The following is a 23,706-nucleotide window of genomic DNA, read 5'->3' as shown; positions in this document are numbered from 1 at the left end:
ACAGGCCGCACACAAATAAAATTATTCAACATGTTTGCTCTGAAATAGACACGTTTGTTTTCCTTACCCTCAACCAAATACCGAACAACAACAGTCACCTCAAGTCACTGTAAAAATAAAACCCCAATAATAATAATAACAACAACAACAACAACAACAATAATAACAATAATAATAATAATAACAACAACAATAATAATAATAACAATAATAATAATAATAATAATAATAACAACAACAACAACAACAATAATAACAATAATAATAATAATAATAATAACAACAACAACAACAACAACAATAATAACAATAATAATAATAATAATAACAACAACAATAATAATAATAATAATAATAACAATAATAATAATAACAACAACAATAATAATAATAATAATAACAATAATAATAATAATAATAACAATAATAATAATAATAATAACAATAATAATAATAATAATAACAACAATAATAACAATAATAATAACAACAACAATAATAATAATAACAACAACAACAACAACAACAACAACAACAACAACAACAACAATAATAATAATAATAATAATAATAATAATAATAATAATAATAGATTAGCCCGTCATGGAATTAAGGACTTGAGGTGAGTGTTGTTGTGATTTTGCACTCCATCAATAAAACTGAAAAAATTAAATTGACACTTGAAAATCTCCCAAATCACGTTTGTATTTGTCAGAGTCACTTTACCACAAATACACAGAAAGATTACAGATATTGAACTACATAGATTTGTAAATCTCACGCTGAAATGCACAGACTGGACAGCATCTGTAACCTGTGCGACTGTGGTATGTAAGGCATGATAACACAATATTAGTGTACAGCTGTATTTTGTTACAGTGGGGAACACAAAGTGATCAGTCATTAACTAATTGATGAGGGGTCGTTACAGCCATCCCCGGTCTGCAGGAACGCGACGAGCTCACACAGATAAACACTGTCACGGGGAAATATCTCCAAGTTTAATCCACGCTAACCGGTTATTCCGTCTAACTGAAAGAAATGCAAAAACCTGGCCTGCCGTTGTCACGTGAACACAACGTTTCTATGGTAACAAAAACCACAAACCGTGCAGAGACAGCTGAGAGGCTCGAAAAATGTCTCACCGAGCGTTTAGTAAACGTGTTTGCGAAGACAAGCGCGACTTTGACGAAATGAAAAACGCCGCCGTGGAGTTTTATCGAGTGAGCAGAGTCCCCCAGGACATGGAGCGAGCTCTACACCAGCTCTTCCTCCACCGGCCCGCAGACCTGCACGGGTACCTGGTAGGACTGTGAGCCTCTTTCTGTCCCTGTGATGTTAGAAAACAAACAAACAGAAGGTTGTTTGAAGTGTATTTGTTGTTCTTCTGTTGAAGGTATTTCCTGTTTGTAAGCACATATGAGGTGCTGTTTGTCACAGCAGCGTGACGGGGTGTCACAGTCATCACAACGAGCAAACAAAACGACTGTAAATAAAAGATAGCCCCAGCCACCTGACGTCACCTGTTGGTTTCAGACATCACCTTCCTGTGATGCACGAATCAGTTAGTTCTTAGTTTGACACACTGATTCAGAAAGTTGGATTTTTAACACTATAGTGTTAAAAATCCAACTTTCTGAATGTTACCCATATGGTGCCCATAGAACATAGCCCATCTGGGCTGGCTCAAGTGGGTCCTACTTGGCTAATCCAGGTGGGTCCCAGATTGGATGCCCATTGTAAGCCCATCCCCACTTGGAACCCCCATAGCCCATGTGGGGCCCACATACTGGTGTTTACTGGGTATGTTGAAATGTTTTGTCACTGGTGGGAATCATGTTGACTAATCCAAGTCAGTACTCAACTTTCTCGCTCTACGAACTCGCTCTACCAAGCGTGTTCACATCACTCCCATCTTATATTCTTTACATTGGCTCCCAATAGAGTTTAGAATTCGCTTTAAAATTCTTGTTTTAACATACAGATTGGCTCCAGATTACTTATCCAAGCTTCTTATAAAATACACTGCTGCTCGCCATCTCCGCTCACAGACTCAGAGTCTCTTAGTTGTTCCCCGTACACGACTGAAGACAAAAGGGGCGGAGCCTTTCAGTCTGTTGCACCAAGGCTGTGGAACAGTTTACCACTACAACTACGTTTACTTGACTCTGTGGATTCTTTTAAAAAACAGTTAAAAACTTTTCTGTTCAAACAAGCCTTTTGTTGATCTACATATTTTATTTTATTTTTTTTACATTATTTACATTTGATCTTTTACATTGTGTATAATGTCAAATCAAATCAAATCAAATCACTTTTATTGTCACATCACATGTGCAGGTACATTGGTACAGCACATGCGAGTGAAATTCTTGTGTGCGAGCTTCACAAGCAACAGAGTTGTGCAAAATACAATAATGTAAACAAGCAAAATACAAGAATGGCTACATCTGAAACTAATAAATATATGTACAATATATAATAGTGTATGCATTTCTGGATGTGTATACTAAATATTTTTCTACGTGTGTGTGTGTGTGTGTGTGTGTGTGTGTGTGTGTGTGTGTGTGTACACACATATTTTACAAATTAAATAGAGTAAACAATAAATAAAATATATAAAATAAATAAAATTACTGTACAGTATGGAGTGCATAATGTTAAAGTTCCAGTAGTGAAGCTGAGGTATCTATGACGTGTTCAGCAGTCTGATGGCCTGGTGGAAGAAGCTGTCTCTCAGTCTGCTGGTACGGGACCGGATGCTGCAGAACCTCCTTCCTGATGGAAGCAGTCTGAACAGTTTATGGCTGGGGTGACTGGAGTCCTTGATGATCCTCCCCGCTTTCCTCAGGCACCGCTTCCTGTAGATGTCTTGGAGGGAGGGAAGCTCACCTCCAATTATCCGTTCAGAGCACCGCACTACTCGCTAATGTCTATTGATTGTATTGTTTATTTTAATATTTTAATATTTGTGTACAGCGCTTTGTGACTGTCTGTCTGTGAAAAGCGCTTAATAAATAAAGTTTACTTGCTTTCTTACTCTTCCCACTATTGGGAAGCAGACAGCACACAGCTATGTTAACTGGCTGCTCGTTGGTCAGGTGAAGCAGCTATGCCCTTAACTCCAGTAGCCTCTAAGACGAAAGAAGAAATAGAGGCCCGATCTGGTTTTGTACCAGGCTTCAAATACCAATAACACGAAGGTGTTTTTCAGGTTGTAAAATTTGCCATTTGAACATGGGAGTCTATTGACCCACTTTTTGATTCAGCCTACCCATTAATATTAACAGCCACTGGTAACACTCTGGTGTCATGCCGCTCAGTTGTGCACCACGCAATTTTTCTAATTTTGCAAATATACTTGGTGATGCAACTCCTGCAACCAGGTGAGGCCTCGAGTGTACAGTCGGTGTATTTTTACTGCCTTTTAAAGGATACATCAGTGCAGAAGCTCAGAGATTTTCCACAGGCAAAGGTGCTGCAGCTTGCAGCAAATTATGTTTACTCGTCTTTACTTAACAAACCTAGTCCTCTAAAGAAAACCCCGTGAGCTATAAGACGAACTTAGGACTTACAAGTTATGCTAACTAGATTATGTTGAATACACAGTAATTAACTGGCTAGCTCCTGGCTAACAAGTGCCCCTTAATGTTAAATTAAATGCAGTGTATGCAGCTTTAGTTTTGCAAACTTAGAAGATGTCAGTGTGTATTGGCTGGTTTCTTTTATTGCAATATTGACATTATGTGTTGAAAGGCAGAAATCTCAGTGTTTATTGTAGTGTAAGGTTAACATGAAAACAGACACTAGTACTCAAGTGTCCAAAGGCTTCTTTGTTGCTCTGATGAGATTATAGTTGTTCTTTCACTACTTTCAAGGTATATTGAATGGAACATGATGTGATTTTGTAAATCATGTTCAGTGTAAGAGAAAGGACGGTCAGCCTGGGTACAGCCATTAGCTCGTGACAACTCATTGAGCACGTTTGATGCGGTCATTGTGAAAACACTTCATTTTTACCTGTCATGACCGTTTTAAACTATACATGTATATCTCACAGTTGGGTGCATTAATATTTCAGCACCGACAAATGAACAATGACAAGGACTCATTAATCTCTACAAGAGTCTGATTCATGGTGGCCAGCATGCTGGAAACCACATCGCACATCTGAAAGAACCAAAGTGGAAACACAACAAACATTATGAGCACAAATATAGTTTGGAATGACAGCGTTAGCCCGTTTCCTCTGCTGCTTTCGTGCTGTTAGATCTCAAAGGCCTCATTAGGTGAATGTGCAGTAGTAGCATGTATGCAGCAAGCAGGTGAATTCTGTACATTAAGTGAATTAAATAAGAATAGACAATATGAACATTTTACAAAATAGACAATATGAACATATTTAAAATTTAAAAAGAATTTGAAAGGTGCATTGTGGTCAGCACACGTCGCTGCTGCTTTTACAGGTGAATTTAAAATGTAAATAAAATGTGTTTTTGATGTTTTCTACACATGTTGTGTTTACTCTGTAACTACTGAACCATGCTATCATTGATGGTAAGGAGGAAACAGAATTGGTTAAATAACGTCACTCAGATACTGCGAGGTGTTTTTAACCATAACCATCCCTTCAGGCGGATTACTTTGCAAACCTCGCGGCACCACCGAGAATCAGCAGAGTGACGGGACGGCAGGTTTACGATGCCAGAGGACGACTTTCTGTTGAGGCAGAGGTCTACTGTGTTGTTCACAACAAGGACAAGGTAAAAGTCATTTGTCTCATTGTGGCCTTTAACTGGTGAACTCAGAGCTTTCTTATGTGACTGTGGCTGAATGTGATATGGATGAGTTTGGAGAACAAGCCAAAGGGTTGAAGAACATGTTGTTCATTAGTGCAGGAGCAGGTTTGTTTGGCTATGACGCACGACCTTAAATCAGCTCTCAGTTTAGTGAACAGATAAAATGACCTTACCCTCAGCCAGGCTGTCACCCTGCCAGGTGGCCCTGCACTGATAACTCGATAACAAGGCGCCTTGGAATTTTGAAATTCATACCACAGAGGCATCGCGTAAAAATCTCAGACAAGTTTCAATTTTAGTCGCCTCGACTGTCAGAGGTCAAGTTTTCCAAAAATCTTGTAATTGCGATAACTGAAGAAGGAAGTCACGTAGGATTTTCAAACATGAATCTACTAAATGTCTGAGGGGTCGCACTCGTGGCCACCAGCATTTTCATACATATGAGTTTACCTGGTTTGAGTTTTGCACGTCTCTTGCACTGTCTGGTGTTGCACTGTCTTTGTTTTGGTTTTTGCCATTTTGCACACTTGCACGTGTGCAGGCTGTCTGTCACATGTAGCACATGTAGCATGGTGTTGGAGTCACTGTGTGCCACTGCACATGGCTGGAATGACAATAAAGCCACTTGACTTGACCTAAGAGGAATTCATTGTGTGATAGTGCTGGAAAGTCTGACATTCATCTAAACTCCACTGGTATTGGTTAATACAGCAGTACATCTCAGTGTACCCGGTGCCCAAACAGTCACACTGAATGTTACCCACATGGCTAACCTGCAGCCTCCTTCCTCCTAATGAGGAGAAATGAAATGGTTGAAATGATATGAACCCTAACACCATACTGCTGGAGGCAGCGCAGGCAGAGGTCATTGTGCAGGCGCAGCAATTTCTCCATAGGTATGATCACTCTGCCCTCCAAGTATATGTTAGGAGAGCATTAATGAAATGTTAGGTTTTACTGAATAAATACAAATAAAACAGGAAACACTTTGGTCATTCCATATTAGAAAAAACAGAGTCAAATAAAAACAAATTTACAAAGTAACTGTTGTGCGTTGGATGCCAGGGTGTGCGCTGTGAACCAGTCCTACTGAAGAAATCCTTCACTCACGTGCTCGCGCCAGTGCTGCCCACCTCAGTAATTCTCTTCATTCCACCTGGTGTTTCTCTGCTCCACGTGGGCCTCCAGCTTCACTTGGGTGGTGCTGCACCCTGCTCAGCTCCCTGTCCCCAGACCTGAGGGCTTATTCCTGTCATCAAGCTTTGTATGCTTGTGCACTAACATAACCTTAGTCAGGAGGATTTTGTAATAATAATAATAATAATGCATTTTATTTGAGGGCGCCTTTCAGAAACCCAAGGTCACCTTACAAAAAACACAATTAATAAAAGGAACAATAGTCATAAAATACATAAAATAAGTTAAAATTACAAAACAGAGCGTGACAACAGATAAAATCAGCATTAAAGCGAATAAGCCAGTTTAAGCAGATGTGTTTTGAGCTGTGTCTTAAATACAGAAAGGGAGTCAATATTTCTTAGTGCAGGAGGAAGAGAGTTCCAGAGCCGAGGAGCAGAGCGACTGAAAGCTCTGCTCCTCACAGTGATGAGGTGCGAGGATGAACAGCAGATGATGATCTGAGAGGGCAGGAAACAGCGGTGATATGGAGCAGGTCACACAAATACTGTATGACACCCAAACTCTTAACCTGAGGGGAGGGAAGGGTAGGCGAATTTTCAATGTTAATGGAAAAGCTGTGGGATTTGGATAAGATAGAGGCTGTACCAATAAGTAAAACTTCAGTTTTATTACTGTTGAGTTTGAGGAAATTGGAGGAGAACCAGGATCTAATCTCAATAAGACAGTCTGAGAGGGAAGAAGGTGGGAGGGATGAACTGGGTTTAGAAGAAAGGTAGAGCCGGGTGTCATCGGCATAACAGTGAAAATTTATATTATATTTTCAGAACATATGACCAAGAGGGAGCAAGTAAGTAATGAATAAAAGAGGCCCTAATACTGAACCCTGGGGCACACCAGCAGAAACAGGACAGAGAGTTGAAGACTGGGATTTAAGTTGGATAAACTGAGTGCGGTCTGAGAGATAGGAGGTGAACCAGGAAAGGGGGGTGTGACTAATGCCAATGGAAGCTATCCATGGTATCAAACGCCGCACTAAGATCAAGAAGGATGAGGATGGATAGGAGACCAGAATCAGCTGCCATCAGAAGGTCATTGGTAATCCTTAGCAGAGCAGTTTCTGTGCTGTGATTGGGGCGGAAACCCGATTGAAATGGTTCATAGAGATTATGGTCATTGAGATGTAAATGAAGCTGGGCGGCGACAACTTTTTCAAGAATTTTTGAAATGAAGGGGAGATTTGATATAGGGCGAAGATGATCAAAGTTATTGGGGTCTGCACCAGGCTTTTTGAGAGTTGGAATAACAGAAGCATTTTCAGTGCTTCAGGAACAATCCCAGTGTTCAGGGAGGAATGAATAATATTGGTTATGAGAGGAGCTAACAAGGGAAGACAGGCTTTAACTAACACAGTGGGGAGGGGGTCAAGGTGACAGGTGGATGACTTAGATGTTTTAATGAGATTAGATACATCAGTTATGGAAGGAAGAGTAAAGCTTGAAAATAGGAAGACAGTGGGGGAAACAGGAAGTCTACTTCAGAGTCAGGAGCTCCTACAGAGTTAAGTTGACGGTGAATGTCTGAGATTTTACAAGTGAAAAAAGAGATGAGAGAGTTGCAAAAATCTGTCGCGCAAGAGAACAGCAGCGCCTTTTGCTAATCAGCCATATAGTTCATTTACATTTTATATGTCACCTGACGACAGGAAAAGGTAGATGATGTCATTTCCTAGCACTTTATACTGAGAGGTAAATACCCTGCAACATAAGAACTTTTACCTTGTACTAGTAAATCACCTTTTTTACCCTTCTGAAGGAGTCCTTCATGTTTGTGGTGTGTAGAGCATGTCATCAGCTGCTGTTTCGAGCCACTTGGTCCCTGAGAGTCAAGAGAGGACTGAGCATGTGATGGCTGCTGTGCTGTGGATCAATGAGCCTCTGAACAGCATGCTGAAAGACCGAAATCCTTGTGACCAGTTACAAATCGACGATATACTCAGGTAGCACCTAATACTACTTATTAGTAGTACTTCATTAGTAGTATTTTTCAGTGCTATGTGTTACCTTAAGGAACACGTGTCATATCATGTTCAGTCACAAAAACCATTTAACACATCTGTCCTGAAGTGGCCACTGAAGCCAGGATCCTGGACATGAACTGGGAGGTGTAAGAAACAGATTTGACTGCAGTCTACTGACATTCACGCTGTACTTCTCTTGCTCTTCTGAAAATCTTCCTTAGGAATCAGGCTTGTCAGGGATTGTTACGTTGATTAAACCACATTTTTATTTGCTCATCTGAAATGATGTAGCACTTTCTTTAAGGACCGCTGTCTGGAGGAAAAAGAGGTCCGGGACAGGGAGAGGCCTGAGGTGATTCCCTCTTCATCTCCTCCACAAACTAAAGACAAGAAGATCATTAATAAAGGTGAGTGAGTGGTAAGTCCTGCCCTGAGCTTTCTGTCTTTAGTCATCAAATGTCATCAAATGTGCGGTGACTCCCAAACTAGGCGAGTGGCTCCAGCAGATCCCGGGAACAACATCGGAGATCTCTGTCCAGAAGAGCGCAGTCCTGGGAACAGCTAAGATACTGCGCAGGACCCTCAAGCTCCCAGGCCTCTGGTAGAGGACCCGAGCTTGAAGGATAAACCGCCCGGTGTTTTATTTTATAACACATAACCGACAAAAAGAGCTTTTAACTAGGGCTGGGTATCGTCAATCGTCGATTTCTATAATCGATTCCATTTTGACTCAGACAGTCAGAAAGTGTATAAAACAAAGCTGACACTGAGACTTCATCAGAGGTGTGAGCATCACAGCAGAGGCCTTTGTGTCAAAGTAACTGAGGATGAAACAGACAAACATGATGGAGATTTTCCTGGCCTGGCTTTTTATAGCAGGTCAGAAAACCATGAATCAAACCATGAATGAACATTACCTGCTGCTGCTGAAGTGAAGCAGAGTTATTACGGTTTGATTACAGACACAGCTGAGCAATCATTTGTAAAAGTTTACACGTCTTTGCTGTTAAACAGCAGAAATCAGACTTTGTTGTCGGAGGTCATTTTTGAAAAAACACAACTGTGGCCAGCAGCGCTGCACACAGCAGCAGACTGGTGCGTGATGGCAATGAATAATGCAGAAAACAGAGGTTTGATGGTAAACTGGTCTCTCAATACTGTGAGAGAGAGAGAGCTGTGCAGGAAGTGAGGTTTTATGGTGGTGGAAGCAAAAAACAGCCAAAGTCAGAGGGAGTTCATGACGCTGTTTGTCAAACGTGAAGCGTAGTTTGAGCTTCTTTTGCTGCTGGTTCGGTGAATTTTGGTCAGAGTGATGAAACCTGCAGCTGTGACATGTCTGGTAAAATACGTTTATATTTAACAATCGATTCAGGATTTAATCGATGTCGCTTTATTGAAACCAAAATTGATTGGAATCAGAAAATTGATTTTTTTAAACCAACTCCTACTTTGAATATTTTGACATTGTTATCTGATAGCTTTCCTTTCATTATTAGATAGACTGGCACTCTTTATGAGGCAGTAAGTGAAAAGGTTTGATCGTGTTGTGTTTGCTGTTAGGAAAGGATACAAAGAGGCACCTGAAATGGATTTATTTTCATCCTGTTAATCGCTGCGATGTCTCCCTCCAGCTCTCACTCTCTGCTCTTTCACAGCATTCAGTTTAATACAAAACTAATAATTCGTAATATCTCACACACAGTTTTTCTTCTTGTTTTGGCTGCTCCCTTTTTTGGTCACCACAGGGAATCATTTATCTTCATGTCATCCACCCTTTGCATTACCTCCTCCTGCCCTCCTTCAAACTTCGACTGTGTGCTCAAGCTTTCTTTTAGTGTAAACTGGAGTTTGTGAGCGATCAGTAAAATCAAAGTTCTCGTAGTCCTGCACCTTTTGAGCCATCTTGAATCAATTCTGGGGTCTTATTTGGTCCAATTTTTTGAAGCATTACCCTAAAATTAAAACTTTCAATGTTTTGGTCACTGTGTTATAAAAACTGTGTAAAATCACCACTGTGGTCAGATTAAAAACAAAGAAACTGAGTTCAAAACAAGACTGGAAGTTTTGCTTCTCTCACTGTTTCTTGCTCTTGTGGAGGTTCAGGTTCTTTCTCTGATTAATCTTAGGTTTTTTTCTCTGTTACAAGCCAGAAATATGCTCCAAACTCTTTTGGGATTTTTATTATATTACAGGTAAAAAGAGCATCGTGGAAAAGCCATTTCCTGCAGTGGAACCACAAAAGCCAGTTCTACAGGGAAGCTTGGCTGTTGGCTCAGTGTCGCTGGCTGTGGCCAAAACTGGGGCACAGATACAGGGCATCCATCTGTACGAACACATAGCAGCTCTGAGGAACCAGGAGGTTTGATAATGAAAACACATACTGGATATTCGACGCTGGAAACAACATATAATAATGTTATTCATTTTGTTCAGCCTCCGGCACAGTTTCACATCCCTGTTTCCTTGGTGACATTGCTCAGCTGTGGCAAGACCTCGCCGGGAAAACTGAATTTACTGGAGGAAGTGATCCTGATCCCCAAAGTGGGACAACAAGTCAAACAAGTACAAAACAGAAACCTTTGGCTTACTTCTTCCTGTTGTCATCCTCCATAGACTAGCTCACAGTTAGTGTGTAGATCTCAGTGTTTCCTTTTTTGCTGTTTTGATGCAGTAGATTATTAGTAAGTCACCTTGGTTTCTTTATATTCTCCATTTTTCACTCTACAGTTTATAAAACATACTGAAATCTGACCTTCTTCCACAGATTATCACAATGGCTCTTGAGGTACAGAAGGAGATGATGAGAATAATGAAAACTTTAACCAATGGCGGGGTGAGGGACATTGCTGTTTATTAATTTTAAGAGTAGGCGCTGAATTCAGCAGATTGTATGAGGGCAGAGAATGCACACGGCGGAGGCAGGATTCAGAGATTTCCTGAAAAATATAACAGAGAATTGTATTAAGTGTTCATTGTTAAATTTGAAATTAATGTATCTGTGCTTATCTAAAGATCTAAAATGCTTCTTAAACGATTCCTCTATTTACCTGTGAATAGTTTGCATTTCATTTTCAGCCCTGCTGACTGACCCCTAGAACTAAAAAACAAAGAGTGGAGAGTGGGAGTTTGACAGTTGGCTTCTAATAACCTTGCAATGAGGACTATCTCATTCAGATATACAGTATTAATATAAACTTGTCTATTGTCATCCACATGTAGCTTCAGCTAAGCTACTTTGCAGCAAAAATATCTAAACAAAAACATACTTTCACCAACATTGTCACTTTACAAGTACCAGGTTTGGTTGGACCGCCTTCTGCCCTCACGGTTATTTCATTTATTTTTCAGTAAGGTGCTGAAAGCAAGTCAGAGGTTTTAGTCTATATTAGGATGATGTAGTCTAATTTTGATGAGCACCTTGCTCACTGCAGCTTCACTCTCCTCTTCATCCTCTGCTCCACAGCCGGACTCGTTTTGAAGTCAGACATGTAGTGATTATCTGCTTACAATTGTTTAGTAAGTGGCTAATTATAGTTCCTGCTTTAACCTGGCTGTTCTTTCTGGCCTCTGCCATCTACAAGCCATTTTCATCCAAAGAAGAGCTGCATTGGATGTTTTTTTTCTTCTTTCTTCTTCCCCAGATTGTCTGCACCAAAAGTCATGCCATGTTGAAATTCAATAAAATCAGCTTTTGTCTCTATTCCAACCATAGCAAGTTCTACTCACCATGTTTACATGCCTAAATACAGCGAGTTTGTTCCACTGATTAGCTTTACTGAGTAGGTGCACCCAATAAAGTGTCTCACAGTTGTTTATGTATATATAATAGTTACTTATGTGAACCATGTGCTTGTTCCAAGGCCAGCGAAGCATTTGTATGTGACAGCGGGGCCCTGGCTGTAAGCCACGAGCGAGCAGAGCAGCCTCTGGATCTGATCGCTGAAGCCTGCACCAACCTTGGAGTTCCACTGGGCACACAGATCCATTTAGCTTTGAACTGTGCTGCTCATGAGCTCCTGGACCCTGTAAGTTCACCAAAAATAGTCAAACACTTTATGGAAAATAATGTGTTGACATGTTCTTGTGAACTTTTTCAAAGCAAATACATCATAAGCATATCAGTTTAAAAAAACAACAAGATTTATCGTCTTCTTGCTGGATTCTCTAATCTCTTGTAGTCTAAGGGGAAGTATGAAGTTGCTACTGGAGTTCTGAAATCGCCCGATGAGTTAGTCGACCTGTACCAAACCCTCATCAGCAAATACCCAGCAGTGGTGGCTTTAATAGACCCATTTAGGCAAGAGGTAAGCAAGGCTAGCAAATAAATCTTGGACTAGTTCTGTGTCTTCTCTAAATATAGTTTTGCTGTCAACAAAATGTTCATGATTGCTGTGTATTCATGTTCCTGTGTCTGTTAATTCATAAGGACGGAGACCAGTGGGAGAAGCTGAGCAGTATGATTGGAAACTCGTGTTCACTGCTCTCTGATGTCTCCTACAAGTCACAGGGACCTCCCCTTCCTGGAGTCAGAGGCCATATCTTAAAACATATCAATGAGACAACAGTCAGTGACCTGATCCACATGACATCAGAGCAACAAGGTAACAGCTGGAGAAGAGAAAGATGGCACATGGATGAATGAAGCAAACTGCATAAAGTGCAATGAGTGGTCAGGTAGAGTAGAAAAGCACTATGTAAGAACCAGTCCATTGACCAGTTACATCAGGTCCAAGTAACAGTGAACAACTCAGTTAGTTGCAAAAATGAAATGTTTGCAATAGGAGTATTCCTTATGCTTCCTCTTCAACAGTCAATGATTTCTTCCGCAACCTGTATAATTAATGGTACAATGCATCTGGTACGCATTTACACACAGCAGACAGTGATGTTCATCTCAGGTTCACTCTTAAAAATTTGCTGACCTTACTCTCTTACACTCCAAACTGAGTAATATACAGTAACTTGTTGCAAAAAGAACTGATCCAACATATTCTCTCTTTCAACATCTAACATACATGTAAAATACTACATACTACATGCTTCTTGGTGTAATTCAACATGCACAGCTATGACCCAATATTGCATCTTTCTAAATGAGGATTGGATTAAATAAAAAGCCTGTACATCATCAGAAGGGTAAAACTAACCAATCTCAGAGTGGTCTAATCCTGCTGTCACAGCTGGTCAGGCTGGACTCAATGCAGGACTCTGAGTCATACAGGTAAGATATATACATATGTACATTGATGAAGGATCACGGCTCCAGGGGAGGTCCAGGGCATCCAGGGGATGTTCAGGGCATCCAGGGGATGTTCAGGGCAAGGGTAACACGTCTACACTCCTCTTCACACATTCTGTGACTCACACGCTCACAGACTCACTCCACACTGAAATCCACTCACGCTCACGTTCATCCAACAGGGTCCACAGGAAACAAGAAGGGTTCCAGGAAGGTTGAGGTAAGTACAACGATCCAATGAAGAACATCACCGACATGTAAGGGTTGAGCTGAGACACATGGAAAAGAGTATTTCTGTGCATGCTCCGAGGACGCTTCAACTAGACTGAGACAAGGTTGACCATGGAGTCAATCTCAAACTGCCCATTGAAGTTGGGAGCCAGTTTCCTGGACTTGATTCAGACTGGAACGTACTGCGCTGAAAGCAGTCCATCGGTTTTCCATTGGGCAGCTCAGGTGGCTCTCCAGATGTGGCGGTGCCTGCGTAGATGATGTTGAACAGAGGGAACCATACGCTCACTCTCAACTGTTGGGAACAGCCGCCGTTGGTAGCCCTGTGATGCGACAGCAGACGTGAGGCTAATATGGGCATATTCGATGCAAGTGAGGTAAGAACTCCAGGTGCTCTGTTTGGTGGAGGTGAGGCAGTGAAGTGCTGCCTCCAACTCCTGGTAGGTACATTCGGTTTGGCCATTAGTCTACAGGTGAAATCCTGAAGACAAACTAACCTTGGCTCCGACTGCCGGACAGAACCCTTTCCAAACTCTAGAGTTGAACTTGTCCCGGGTCTGATATGATGTCCAAGGGGATCGCGTGAAGTTGAAAGACAGGTTTGGTAAGGATTTGGGTGGTTTCTGTTGTGAGGAAAAGCCACGAAATGTGCTGGTTTTGAGAACTGGACAACAATAGTCAGAATTACCATATTTCCTGCAGAAGGAGGAGGCCTGTCATAAAATCAAGTGCGATCTGAGACCATGGTCGTCTGGAGGTCGGCAGAGGTCGAAGTAGGCCTGCAAAAGGAAAGGTTTGAGGCTTATTTTGAGCTCAAGTAGAGCAAGCTAAAATATGCTCCCTGGTATGCCAAGTGTAGGCCACCAGGCGTTCCAGGAAAGAGATAGTCTGATTGATGCCTGGATGCCAGGTGAACCTCGCCGTGTGGTCCCACTGGAGAACTCAGGACTGGACTAGGGTTGAAACGTAGAGCCACTCGGGCGGCCTGGTTCTGGGATCAGGTTTGTTGTACTGTGCCTCACAAACTGTGGACTTTATCCCCCATGTAACAGCTCCGATAACATGAGGAAGATTGAGGACTCCTTCAGAACGTCCTCTGAGGAAGAAAACTGCTGAGACAGTGCGTCGGGCTTGACATCCCGTGAACCAGGCCTGTAGGTGATAGAGAACTGAAAATGTGTGAAAAACAGTGCCCACCTGGCTTGATGGGCGCTCATCCATTTTGCAGTTTGACGATACGCCAGGTCCTTGTGATCAGTCCAGACTATGAATGGTTGGGGCGTTCCCTCGAGCCAGTGATGCCAGGGCTAACTTGATGAGGAGGAGTTCTCTATCCTCCACATTGAATTCACGAAAGAAGTAAGCAAAAGGATGTAGCTTACCTTCATACTGCTGCGAGGTGATTAAAAGCAGCCTAAGAAGACTGATCCCACTGAACCTTGGGAGAGGTGAGTGAGATATTAGACGATCTTACTGATATTCCAGATGAAGCTGCGATAAAAGTTAGTTAAACCCAAAAAGCATTGGAGCTGCTTCCAATCTGGGGGTTTGGACCAGTCGAGTACTCGTCGGACCTTCACTGGGTCTGGTTTGATGTTCCCCTGCTCAGTAATGAAGCCCAAGAAGGAGACTGTTTCCATGTGAAATTCACATTTCTCAGCTTAAACAAATAGACGGTTTTCCAGCAAATGTTGTAACACCTGTTTTGACAGTCTATAGGTATATAAAAATATTGGAAATTATTGCCACAATGGTGCATTACTATAACAGCTAACTGTCTGTTTGTGTCTTGTTGGCATACAGGTTCTGTGTTGATGGGAACTACATGCAGTGAGCCATGCAGTGAGGATTCTTTGTCAGATATAGTAAGTCTTCTTCCTGGTTTCTGAGTGATGCTGCCATGGTGGCGAACAGTGTCAATGTGAAGTTCTGTATAAGCAGACGGCAGCCATCTGCTTATACAGAAATTCACATTAAACAGAAATTTACATGAACTACTTACATTAAAAGTATAGCCAAACCCATAGATTTAAAACAGATATTCGTCTACAAATAGTGACAGAATTTCTGCATGACAGTGCCTTACCTGAAAAATGATAGGTGCCCAGCAGCCTCGCTTTGTGTGTAACCAGAATGCAACCAGCTGGTAACCAGTTGAGTCACACTATTGCACTGACCAGTTTCAGAAGTATTGTGCTTATCAGCACAGACTCACTTAGAATGATTTCCATTTGATGGCAATATTTTCGCATTTCCAAATTATTATCTTTTTTTTTTCAAATATTATAAATTAAGATCATATACCTAGCCCTTTATTTGTCATGTGCAAATAAGGGGATATCTATCTTAAAGCTCAGGAAACTATTTCGACAACTTGCCAAACAGCTAAAAGAGCAAATGAGAGCAGGTCCAAAGATATCCACTACAACCTGAGATTCTGGCAAAATACATTTATATTTAAAAATAGATTCAGGATTTAATGAATCAATATCGCTTTATTCAAACTAAAATTGATTTGAATTGGGGAAATTGGCTGTCTCAGTGCCAGCCTGACAGGATGACCAAGACTATTGACTCCCTGTTCACCCTGCAGCGATGTTTGGCCTGGAGGCAGCTGAACTATTACAGCAGGCTCAAGATAGTCATTGCTGTGCCAAGGAGGTGTCAAGGGGCCTCTCCAGGAGATCTAGCAGTTCTAGAAGGTCTAGGGCTTCCACATATCAGCCAGCTTCTGAAGTCCCAGACTTACCCTCGGACCAGGCCAACCATCCCCATCCCTGTCTCCCCAGCGCAGGGCGACTTGGTCAGCTCTGGAGGCAGACCTTTGGTTGGTGTCTACCTTGACCGAGGACTAATGCCTGCTGTTCTTCCGTAGACCTTGAATGACCATCTTGATCCTTTCCTCAGTGCGCGACCCCCAGCAATTCCAGATATTGCGGGAAAAACTTGGCCCTCTTGGGAAAAGGTTCAACACAGGAAGTGGATGCCGATAACTGACAAGCTGGGTTCTCTCCCCACTACTTTTTAGTTCTTAAGCGGGACAGGAGACTTCACTCAATTTTGGATTTCAAGAGGTCTTAACCATTATCGTCAGCCCCTAAGATGCAAGATGCTGATGAATCCGGGGGTGAGGCAGGCTGTCAAAGCTTTAGCTTGCCACCATCAAGCTAAAGTATGTCTACTTCCAGATTCCTATCTGGCAGGGGCACTCCCCCGGGCTCAGGCCAGGGGAGCAGAGACTCCATCTGCAGATGTTCGACCAGATCTGGTGCCACTTTGTAAGAGTAGAGGTTGACCTTTTTGCCTCCAGGAAGTAAACAAATTCCCTCACCCTAACCCACCAGGGCTGCCTACTCCTTTTGCTGGGGACTGTTTGCCTCTTGATGTGCAGTCCACCAGTTGGGAAACTGGGGCCACAATTGACACCACCATGCAATTTCTGCAGTCAGGCTTGAACCTACACCACTGTACTCTGGTCATGTGGACTTTGGTCAACTGCTTGCCCACTGAGCTAAACAACACTGCTCAAGTGACCTACTCAAGTGCCCTGAGGGTCATGCCCTCTGAATATCTACTAGATGATAGGAGTGCAGGTCTACAGACAATTCTTATTGTGACCATCACCAGTACTAACCAGCTGGTCTACACAATACAATGGCTTGCAAAAGTATTGGGCCCCCTTGAACTTTCCCACATTTTGTCACATTACAGCCACAAACATGAATCAATGTTATTGTAATTCCACGTGAAAGACCAACACAAAGTGGTGCACACGTGAGAAGTGGAACGAAAATCAGACACGATTCCAAACATTTTTTACAAATAAATAACTGCAAAGTGGGGTGTGCGTAATTATTCAGCCCCCTGAGTCGATACTTTGTAGAACCAGCTTTTGCTGCAATTCCAGCTGCCAGTCTTTTAGGGTCTGTCTCTACCAGCTTTGCACATCTACAGACTGAAATCTTTGCCCATTCTTCTTTGCAGAACAGCTCCAGCTCAGTCAGATTAGATGGACAGCGTTTGTGAACAGCAGTTTTCAGATCTTGCCACAGATTCTCGATTGGATTTAGATCTGGACTTTGACTGGGCCGTTCTAACACATGGATGTGTTTTGTTTTAAATCATCCCAATGTTGCCCTGGCTTTATGTTTAGGGTCATTATCCTGCTGGAAGATGAACCTCCGCCCCAGTCCAGAGAAGCACCCCCAGAGCATGATGCTGCCACCACCATATCTGACAGTGGGGATGGTGTGTTCAGAGTGATGTGCAGTGTTAGTTTTCCGCCACACATAGCATTTTGTATTTTGGTCTCATCTGACCAGAGCAGCTTCTTCCACATGTTTGCTGTGTCCCCACATGGCTTGTGGCAAACTGCAAACGGGACTTCTTATGGTTTTCTGTTAACAATGGCTTTCTTCTTGCCACTCTTCCATAAAGGCCAACTTTGTGCAGTGCACGACTAATAGTTGTCCTATGGACAGATTCCCCCACCTGAGCTGTAGATCTCTGCAGCTCGTCCAGAGTCACCATGGGCCTCTTGGCTGCATTTCTGATCAGCGCTCTGCTTGTTCTGCTGTGAGTTTAGGTGGACGGCCTTGTCTTGGTAGGTTTACAGTTGTGCCATGCTCCTTCCATTTCTGGATGATGGCTTGAACAGTGCTCCGTGGGATGTTCAAGGCTTGGGAAATGTTTTTGTAGCCTAAGCCTGCTTTCAATTTCTCAATAACTTTATCCCTGACCTGTCTGCTGTGTTCTTTGGACTTCATGGTGTTGTTGCTCCCAATGTTCTCTTAGACAACCTCTGAGGCCGTCACAGAGCAGCTGTATCTGTACTGACATTAGATCACACACAGGTGCACTCTATTTAGTCATTAGCACTCATCAAGCAACGTCTATGTGCAACTGACTGCACTCAGACCAAAGGGGGCTGAATAATTACGCACACCCCACTTTGCAGTTATTTATTTGTAAAAGATGTTTGGAATCATGTCTGATTTTCGTTCCACTTCTCACATGTGCACCACTTTGTGTTGGTCTTTCACGTGGAATTACAATAAAACTGATTCATGTTTGTGGCTGTAATGTGACAAAATGTGGGAAAGTTCAAGGGGGCCGAATACTTTTGCAAGCTACTGTAGCAGCAGTGATGAGTGAGAGGCTTGGTTTCAAGAGTAATAACCACAAGGAATAGTACCTTCCATGGAGAAGCCCAAGATCAAGGTAGCATGGAGGGAAATTGGCCAACTATCAGAGTTGCAGAAAGGTGCGAAGAAGGTGCCTTAGAAATACAGCAAGCTGTCTATACCTGATGCCTTGAACAGGGGAACAATATGAAAACAGCCCCACCAAGACTGGAGACAGAGCAATACTGGAAGAGCATATGGGAGAAGGCTGTAACCCATAATGGCAATGCTCAGTGGCTAGTGGATCTAAGGCAGACCACCACAACTGCACTGAACAGGATCCAGTAACCACCATAAGCGCAGATAAAGAGTCTCAAGCAAGAATAGTTGGACAGCACCAGGCCCTGAAATGATTCACGCCTACTGGTTGACTGTAATCCATGAGCCTCTGGCACAAATGAACCAGCTGCTAATTTACAAGACACACCTGGAATGCTTAACTGAAGGCCGGACAGTCCTGATCCCCAAGGACCCCAGAAGGGATCAGTCCCATACAACTACCGGCCAATAACCTGCCTCAGTACCAGACGCTCCTGTCAACTATCATAGCGGCTAAGATGAACAGGCACATGGCTCAATACATGAGCGGGGCACAGAAAGGAATTGGCAGGAATACCAGAGGAGCAAATCATCAGCTGCTGGTAAACAGAGCAGTCGCCTGAGACTGGATGACCAGACTGACCAGCCTGTGCACTGCCTGGCTTGATTACAAGAAGGCCTATCACTCGGTGCCCCACAGGTGGATCCTGGAATGCCTAGAATTGTACAAGATCAACAGGACCCTAAGAGACTTCATAAGGAATTCAATGGGGATGTGGCGTACAACATGTGGGATGATATCAAGCTGTATGCCAAGAAGGCACGGGACATTGATTTACTGATCCACACCACCAGAATCTACCGCAATGACATCGGAATATCATTCAGACCGGAGAAGTGTAGTTGGATGTAAGTAAAGGGAGGGAAGGTAGTCGGAACTGAGGGGATCGCACTTCCAGAAGGCAAAATTGCAGACATTGAGGGCAATAATAAGTACCTGGGAATCCCACAGGCAAATGTAAACCAGGAAGATGCCGCTAGGAAAGCCGCAATCACCAAATACCTGCAGCGGGTCAGGCAAGTCCTGAGGAGTCAGCTGAACGGTAAGAACAAGATCCAGGCTATCAACACCTATGCCCTGCCCGATCAGGTACTGCAGGGGCATTTCATATGTATATAGTGATAACACTACACACCTGTGGAACTTCAGGTTGGGGGTTTGACTCTCAACCAGGGGGGTCTGTATCCAGTAAGGGTCCCTGTCAGCCTGTCAGATACATAGATCAGATACCTAGCTGGGATAATAAGCTGGCCAAAGGAGGAGATAGAAGCCAATGACCTCAAAACAAATCCAGCACCTGTACTGTACGCTAAGCAAAATGGTGAGTGTTAGTACCATACTCCAGGATGAGACAATGAACATCCATGAGTACATCAGGAAGATGGCCTCAACCGGCCGCGTGCTTAGAGAATACCTAAGCTAGCAAGAACCTGAGAAAGAAAAAGAGCAAGGAGAAGAACCAATCATGGAAGGACAGGCCTCTGCACGGTATGTACCACCGGCAGATGGAGGAGGTGCGTGACATCCAGAAATCCTACGACTGGCTGGACAAAGCCGGACTGAAAGGCAGCACAGAGGCACTAATCATGACCGCACAGGAACAAGCTCTGAGCACAAGATCCATAGAGGCTGGGGTCTATCACACCAGGTAAGACCCCAGGTGCAGGCTGTGTAAAGATGCCCCAGAGACAATCCAGCACATAACATAACGCCCCCAGGGTGGTGGAGAATGACCGAGCTAAGATCCTGTTTCGTCACTCATCCAAGTGACTTCTTCAGTCTTGCAGTCAGCTGAGACTGAACAAGTCACCTGGATGAGTGACGAAACATTTCTCCCACTGAAAAACATCCAGATGAACAGAATAAACCTTTTGGGGGTATAGCTACATCTATCACTACGCCCTTCTTCCCCTGCTTGCCCACATGTCCTATGTCCAGCTGGTTAGCCATCACCAGTTTTTCCATCTGTATCTGTGTCCCACAGGATCTTTGTCAGGTGGTTGATATATATATGTGTGTGTGTATCAGTTGATATTTGATTTATATCCACCATTGTTTTCAAGGTCAGCTACAAATTTATCGGTCTAACGTTGAAACAAAGCTTAATTTGGAAATTATTTAGAAACTATAGTACTTATAAGTGTGGCGTGTATTGTGAAGAAAGAAAGGTGAAACAATAAAAGTGTGGGCTTTGTAAATACTCCCTGGAGCGTGAGGTGCCATGGCAGAGGTTTGTGCTCTTTGGGTGCTTCTTGTTACCTTTTTGTCTTTGTTTTAGTCTATTTATGTGTTTGCATTCAGGTAATGTTGTCTATTTCAAAGTGTTGATGTCTGAGACTGATAGTGATTAATCATGACAAAATAGTATGGTTATTGTTGTGTTAATTTCAGAGTGGTGGATATAGGTAACCATGTTACAATTTATTATTAACATCAGTTGTATTTGAGAACGTTAGAAAGATGCAGTTTGCTATGATGACGAGAACAAAAGAGTTTTTCGATATTCAATTAATTCCTTTGGTTACAATATGACAAAAAGCAGATAAGAGAATAAAAGATAGTCCATTCTTTCCTTGTCGGCTGCACAAAAAGTGACCAGAGACTGCCGTTGGACTACACACTGCATCTTATTGTTTATTGTATGATGCTGCTCTGAACTCCATTTTAAGCAGACTCGTGGAAATGAGTAGTATCTCAGGTAACAATTGCAAGGAGGATTGTTTATTAAGATAACGAGATCAAATATCAAGTAATAAAAAACTGGACCTGTACAAAGGTCACTAATAACCCCGACTGTCCATCCGTTTGCTGTGGAACTGTTCATCTATTTTGATTAACAAGCAGTGTAAATAGATGAAATATTGCTGTTTGTGTCTCAGACTGTGCTTTTCTTCTCGTTCAGGCTGTGGGTCTGGGCCTGCACTATGTCAAACTGGGAGGTCTAAGTGGGGCTGAGAGGATGACTAAATACAACCGGCTGATTTCTATAGAAGAAGAACTGGCCCAACAGGGAATCCTTGGTAGGTTTTTTTTTTCAGCCTTCCTTGTGATTTTTCTTTGGCTGGACAGAGAAACAAGGCCAGACAAAGCCCGAGAGAGAGAACGGTAGTAGTAGTGTCTGGGTTTGGGAACACGTCTCTCTCTTACTGCTGGATATGAAAGGACACGGTGTGTGAGGAATTGTACAAACGCGTGTTTGTGTGTGTGTGTGAGTGTAAGAGTGAAAACCCCCTACCTTGGATCTGTTAATTGGCCACCTAATTACACACAAGGACAAATACTTTCCCATCCATCATTTCTGAAAAAGCAGGCAGGGGCAGCAGAGGGTTAATGAGAGATGAGTACACGTCTGTCTAATCAGCTGCCATAAGCCGGCATTATTCAGCATGTTTATCTGTGTTTAATGTTTGTGTTCATTCTACACGAAGTGAAAGGGTTAACGTTCCCCAGCCGCAGCAGTACAAATGCTATTTCCATCCAGTTGTCGTAGGTGTCTACGCTCCAGCTTTTGTACATTCACTTTATTTAATTTTGTCTCATCCAGTCTTTAAGGAGAAGCACCCTCCTCCACTGTTCCCTGACAACTCACATAAGCATTCAGGCACCGAGGGAGCAAGGTCTGGATTGGAGGAACACAGCTCACATCTGATTCAGACGGATCTTTGAAGGTGTCTTCATGATAATATAATATATTTACCTTTCACAATTCAGTTTTGCAGTTAACACCACCTGTAATAATCTGCTGAGGTGATTATAACCGTTGTGGATCGATCCAGGGTCACCATTGTATGAGCACCATTCTGCTATGTTTACAGCTCTGAAAAAAGTGTCTCTAACAGTTTGAAATATGAGTTCTTGTCAAGAAAAACATCAAATATATTCACATTTTGAGCTTCAGACTCAAAACACAGTGCTATGTACAATGATGTCATTTTAATTTGAAATAAAAACCAGAACGATTTTAAGGGACGGAAGTTCAAGCCAGTTCAAGCCCCAAACAAGTGCACATGGAAGATTTGCTTTTATATCTTAAATCTGCTGGATGGTGTTTGAAGGAAACGTTTGTATGTTTTTACTCCTCAGCAGTAAAAGAATGAGGGGGTGTTGTCATCAGTGTCAGGTGTACTAAAAGTCTCAGACAGGTTTGTGTCTCAGTGACCTCAACCTCAAGGTCAGAGGTCAAGTTTTCTGAAAATCTTGGAAATGGGATGAAATTAGATTTTGATTCAGTGTCAGTGTGTTTTCAGTGTTTGCATTTTTCAGCAAATAAAAGAGAAAATGATCACGCGTGGCCCAGAAGCATGTTTTCCTGCTGTCTTCCATTTCTGCAGGTCTGCATGTGCGTCGATCCAGAATATCTCCAGGCAGTAGAAGATTTAACTGAAAATCAAATTAATGGAATTAATTTCACAGCTCTGAAAAGAGGTTCATTTATCGCAGTCTTAATTTAAAAGAACTAAAAGACGAGACCACAGTGAAACATTTTAATGTCACAGCTGACGGTGACACATTTTGTTAGCAATCTGATTTAAGAGTGTGACAGTTGAGTCATCGTGTTCGCTGCGCCTGTGGGAGCTTTAAAAGAGCTGGGTAAAGAAAAGGCTGATAGACAGACATATTCAAGTACAGAGCGCTGACAGCGTTATCAAACACTGCCTGCCCCTTGTCAGCACGGGACGTGAGCAAAAGGCTCCTGTGTAACTGGGCAGCGCCTAATGGCTCGCATCCTGCGGAGGAAGTGATTGTGTCTGTGTAACAACAGAAGAGGAAAGACCCAGAGGTGCAGCTCAGAGGAGCTGCATGGACCAGACACAAAGCTGCGTCAATGTGTCACATCACTTTGTCATTGAACATAGTACTGATCACCAGGGGTTATAATTTATGCACAGTTTATAGTGCCACAGTCAGGGGTTAAAGCGGGCTAGTGTTTGGTTTGGTTTACTCAGAGGTACAAAAAGACGAAGGCAGGACAGGTGAGGAAGAAGACAAGGAAAGGG

At 42.6% G+C, this 23,706-nt stretch overlaps 1 protein-coding gene across 3 annotated transcripts; it reads left to right on the top strand.

Annotated features, from left to right (window-relative positions):
• Positions 1-593: 593 nt before the first annotated feature.
• Positions 594-22,939, top strand: eno4 (enolase 4). 3 transcript variants are annotated; one of them, XM_080869332.1, is made up of 13 exons: positions 594-1,304; positions 4,635-4,763; positions 7,778-7,935; positions 8,248-8,363; positions 10,149-10,315; positions 10,390-10,518; positions 10,721-10,789; positions 11,817-11,981; positions 12,135-12,260; positions 12,383-12,557; positions 15,230-15,291; positions 21,612-21,729; positions 22,254-22,939. In XM_080869332.1, exons 1-13 carry the CDS (start codon positions 1,137-1,139, stop codon positions 22,373-22,375), a joined length of 1,704 nt encoding a protein of 567 aa, XP_080725458.1. In that variant the 5' UTR covers positions 594-1,136; the 3' UTR covers positions 22,376-22,939. The 3 variants fall into 3 exon arrangements, 2 of the variants coding, with proteins under 2 accessions (XP_080725458.1, XP_080725457.1); XR_013970132.1 differs by lacking the exon at positions 15,230-15,291 and having other exon boundaries at positions 22,254-22,391; XM_080869331.1 differs by lacking the exon at positions 594-1,304 and having other exon boundaries at positions 3,124-4,763; positions 7,752-7,935.
• The last annotated feature ends 767 nt before the right edge of the window (positions 22,940-23,706 follow it).

This window comes from Rhamphochromis sp. 'chilingali' (genome assembly GCF_963969265.1).
Source record: "Rhamphochromis sp. 'chilingali' genome assembly, chromosome: 20".
Lineage (NCBI taxonomy): Eukaryota > Metazoa > Chordata > Actinopteri > Cichliformes > Cichlidae > Rhamphochromis > Rhamphochromis sp. 'chilingali'.
This window is presented reverse-complemented; position numbering and strand designations above follow the sequence as displayed.

Bases quoted from the DNA above. Each gene is read 5' to 3' on its own strand.
- eno4 (XM_080869332.1), top strand. From the start codon at position 1,137: ATGTCTCACCGAGCGTTTAGTAAACGTGTTTGCGAAGACAAGCGCGAC. The intron at 10,790-11,816 runs GTGAGGGACATT...GCTTGTTCCAAG, and splicing joins AAACTTTAACCAATGGCGGG to GCCAGCGAAGCATTTGTATG. The intron at 11,982-12,134 runs GTAAGTTCACCA...AATCTCTTGTAG, and splicing joins CTCATGAGCTCCTGGACCCT to TCTAAGGGGAAGTATGAAGT.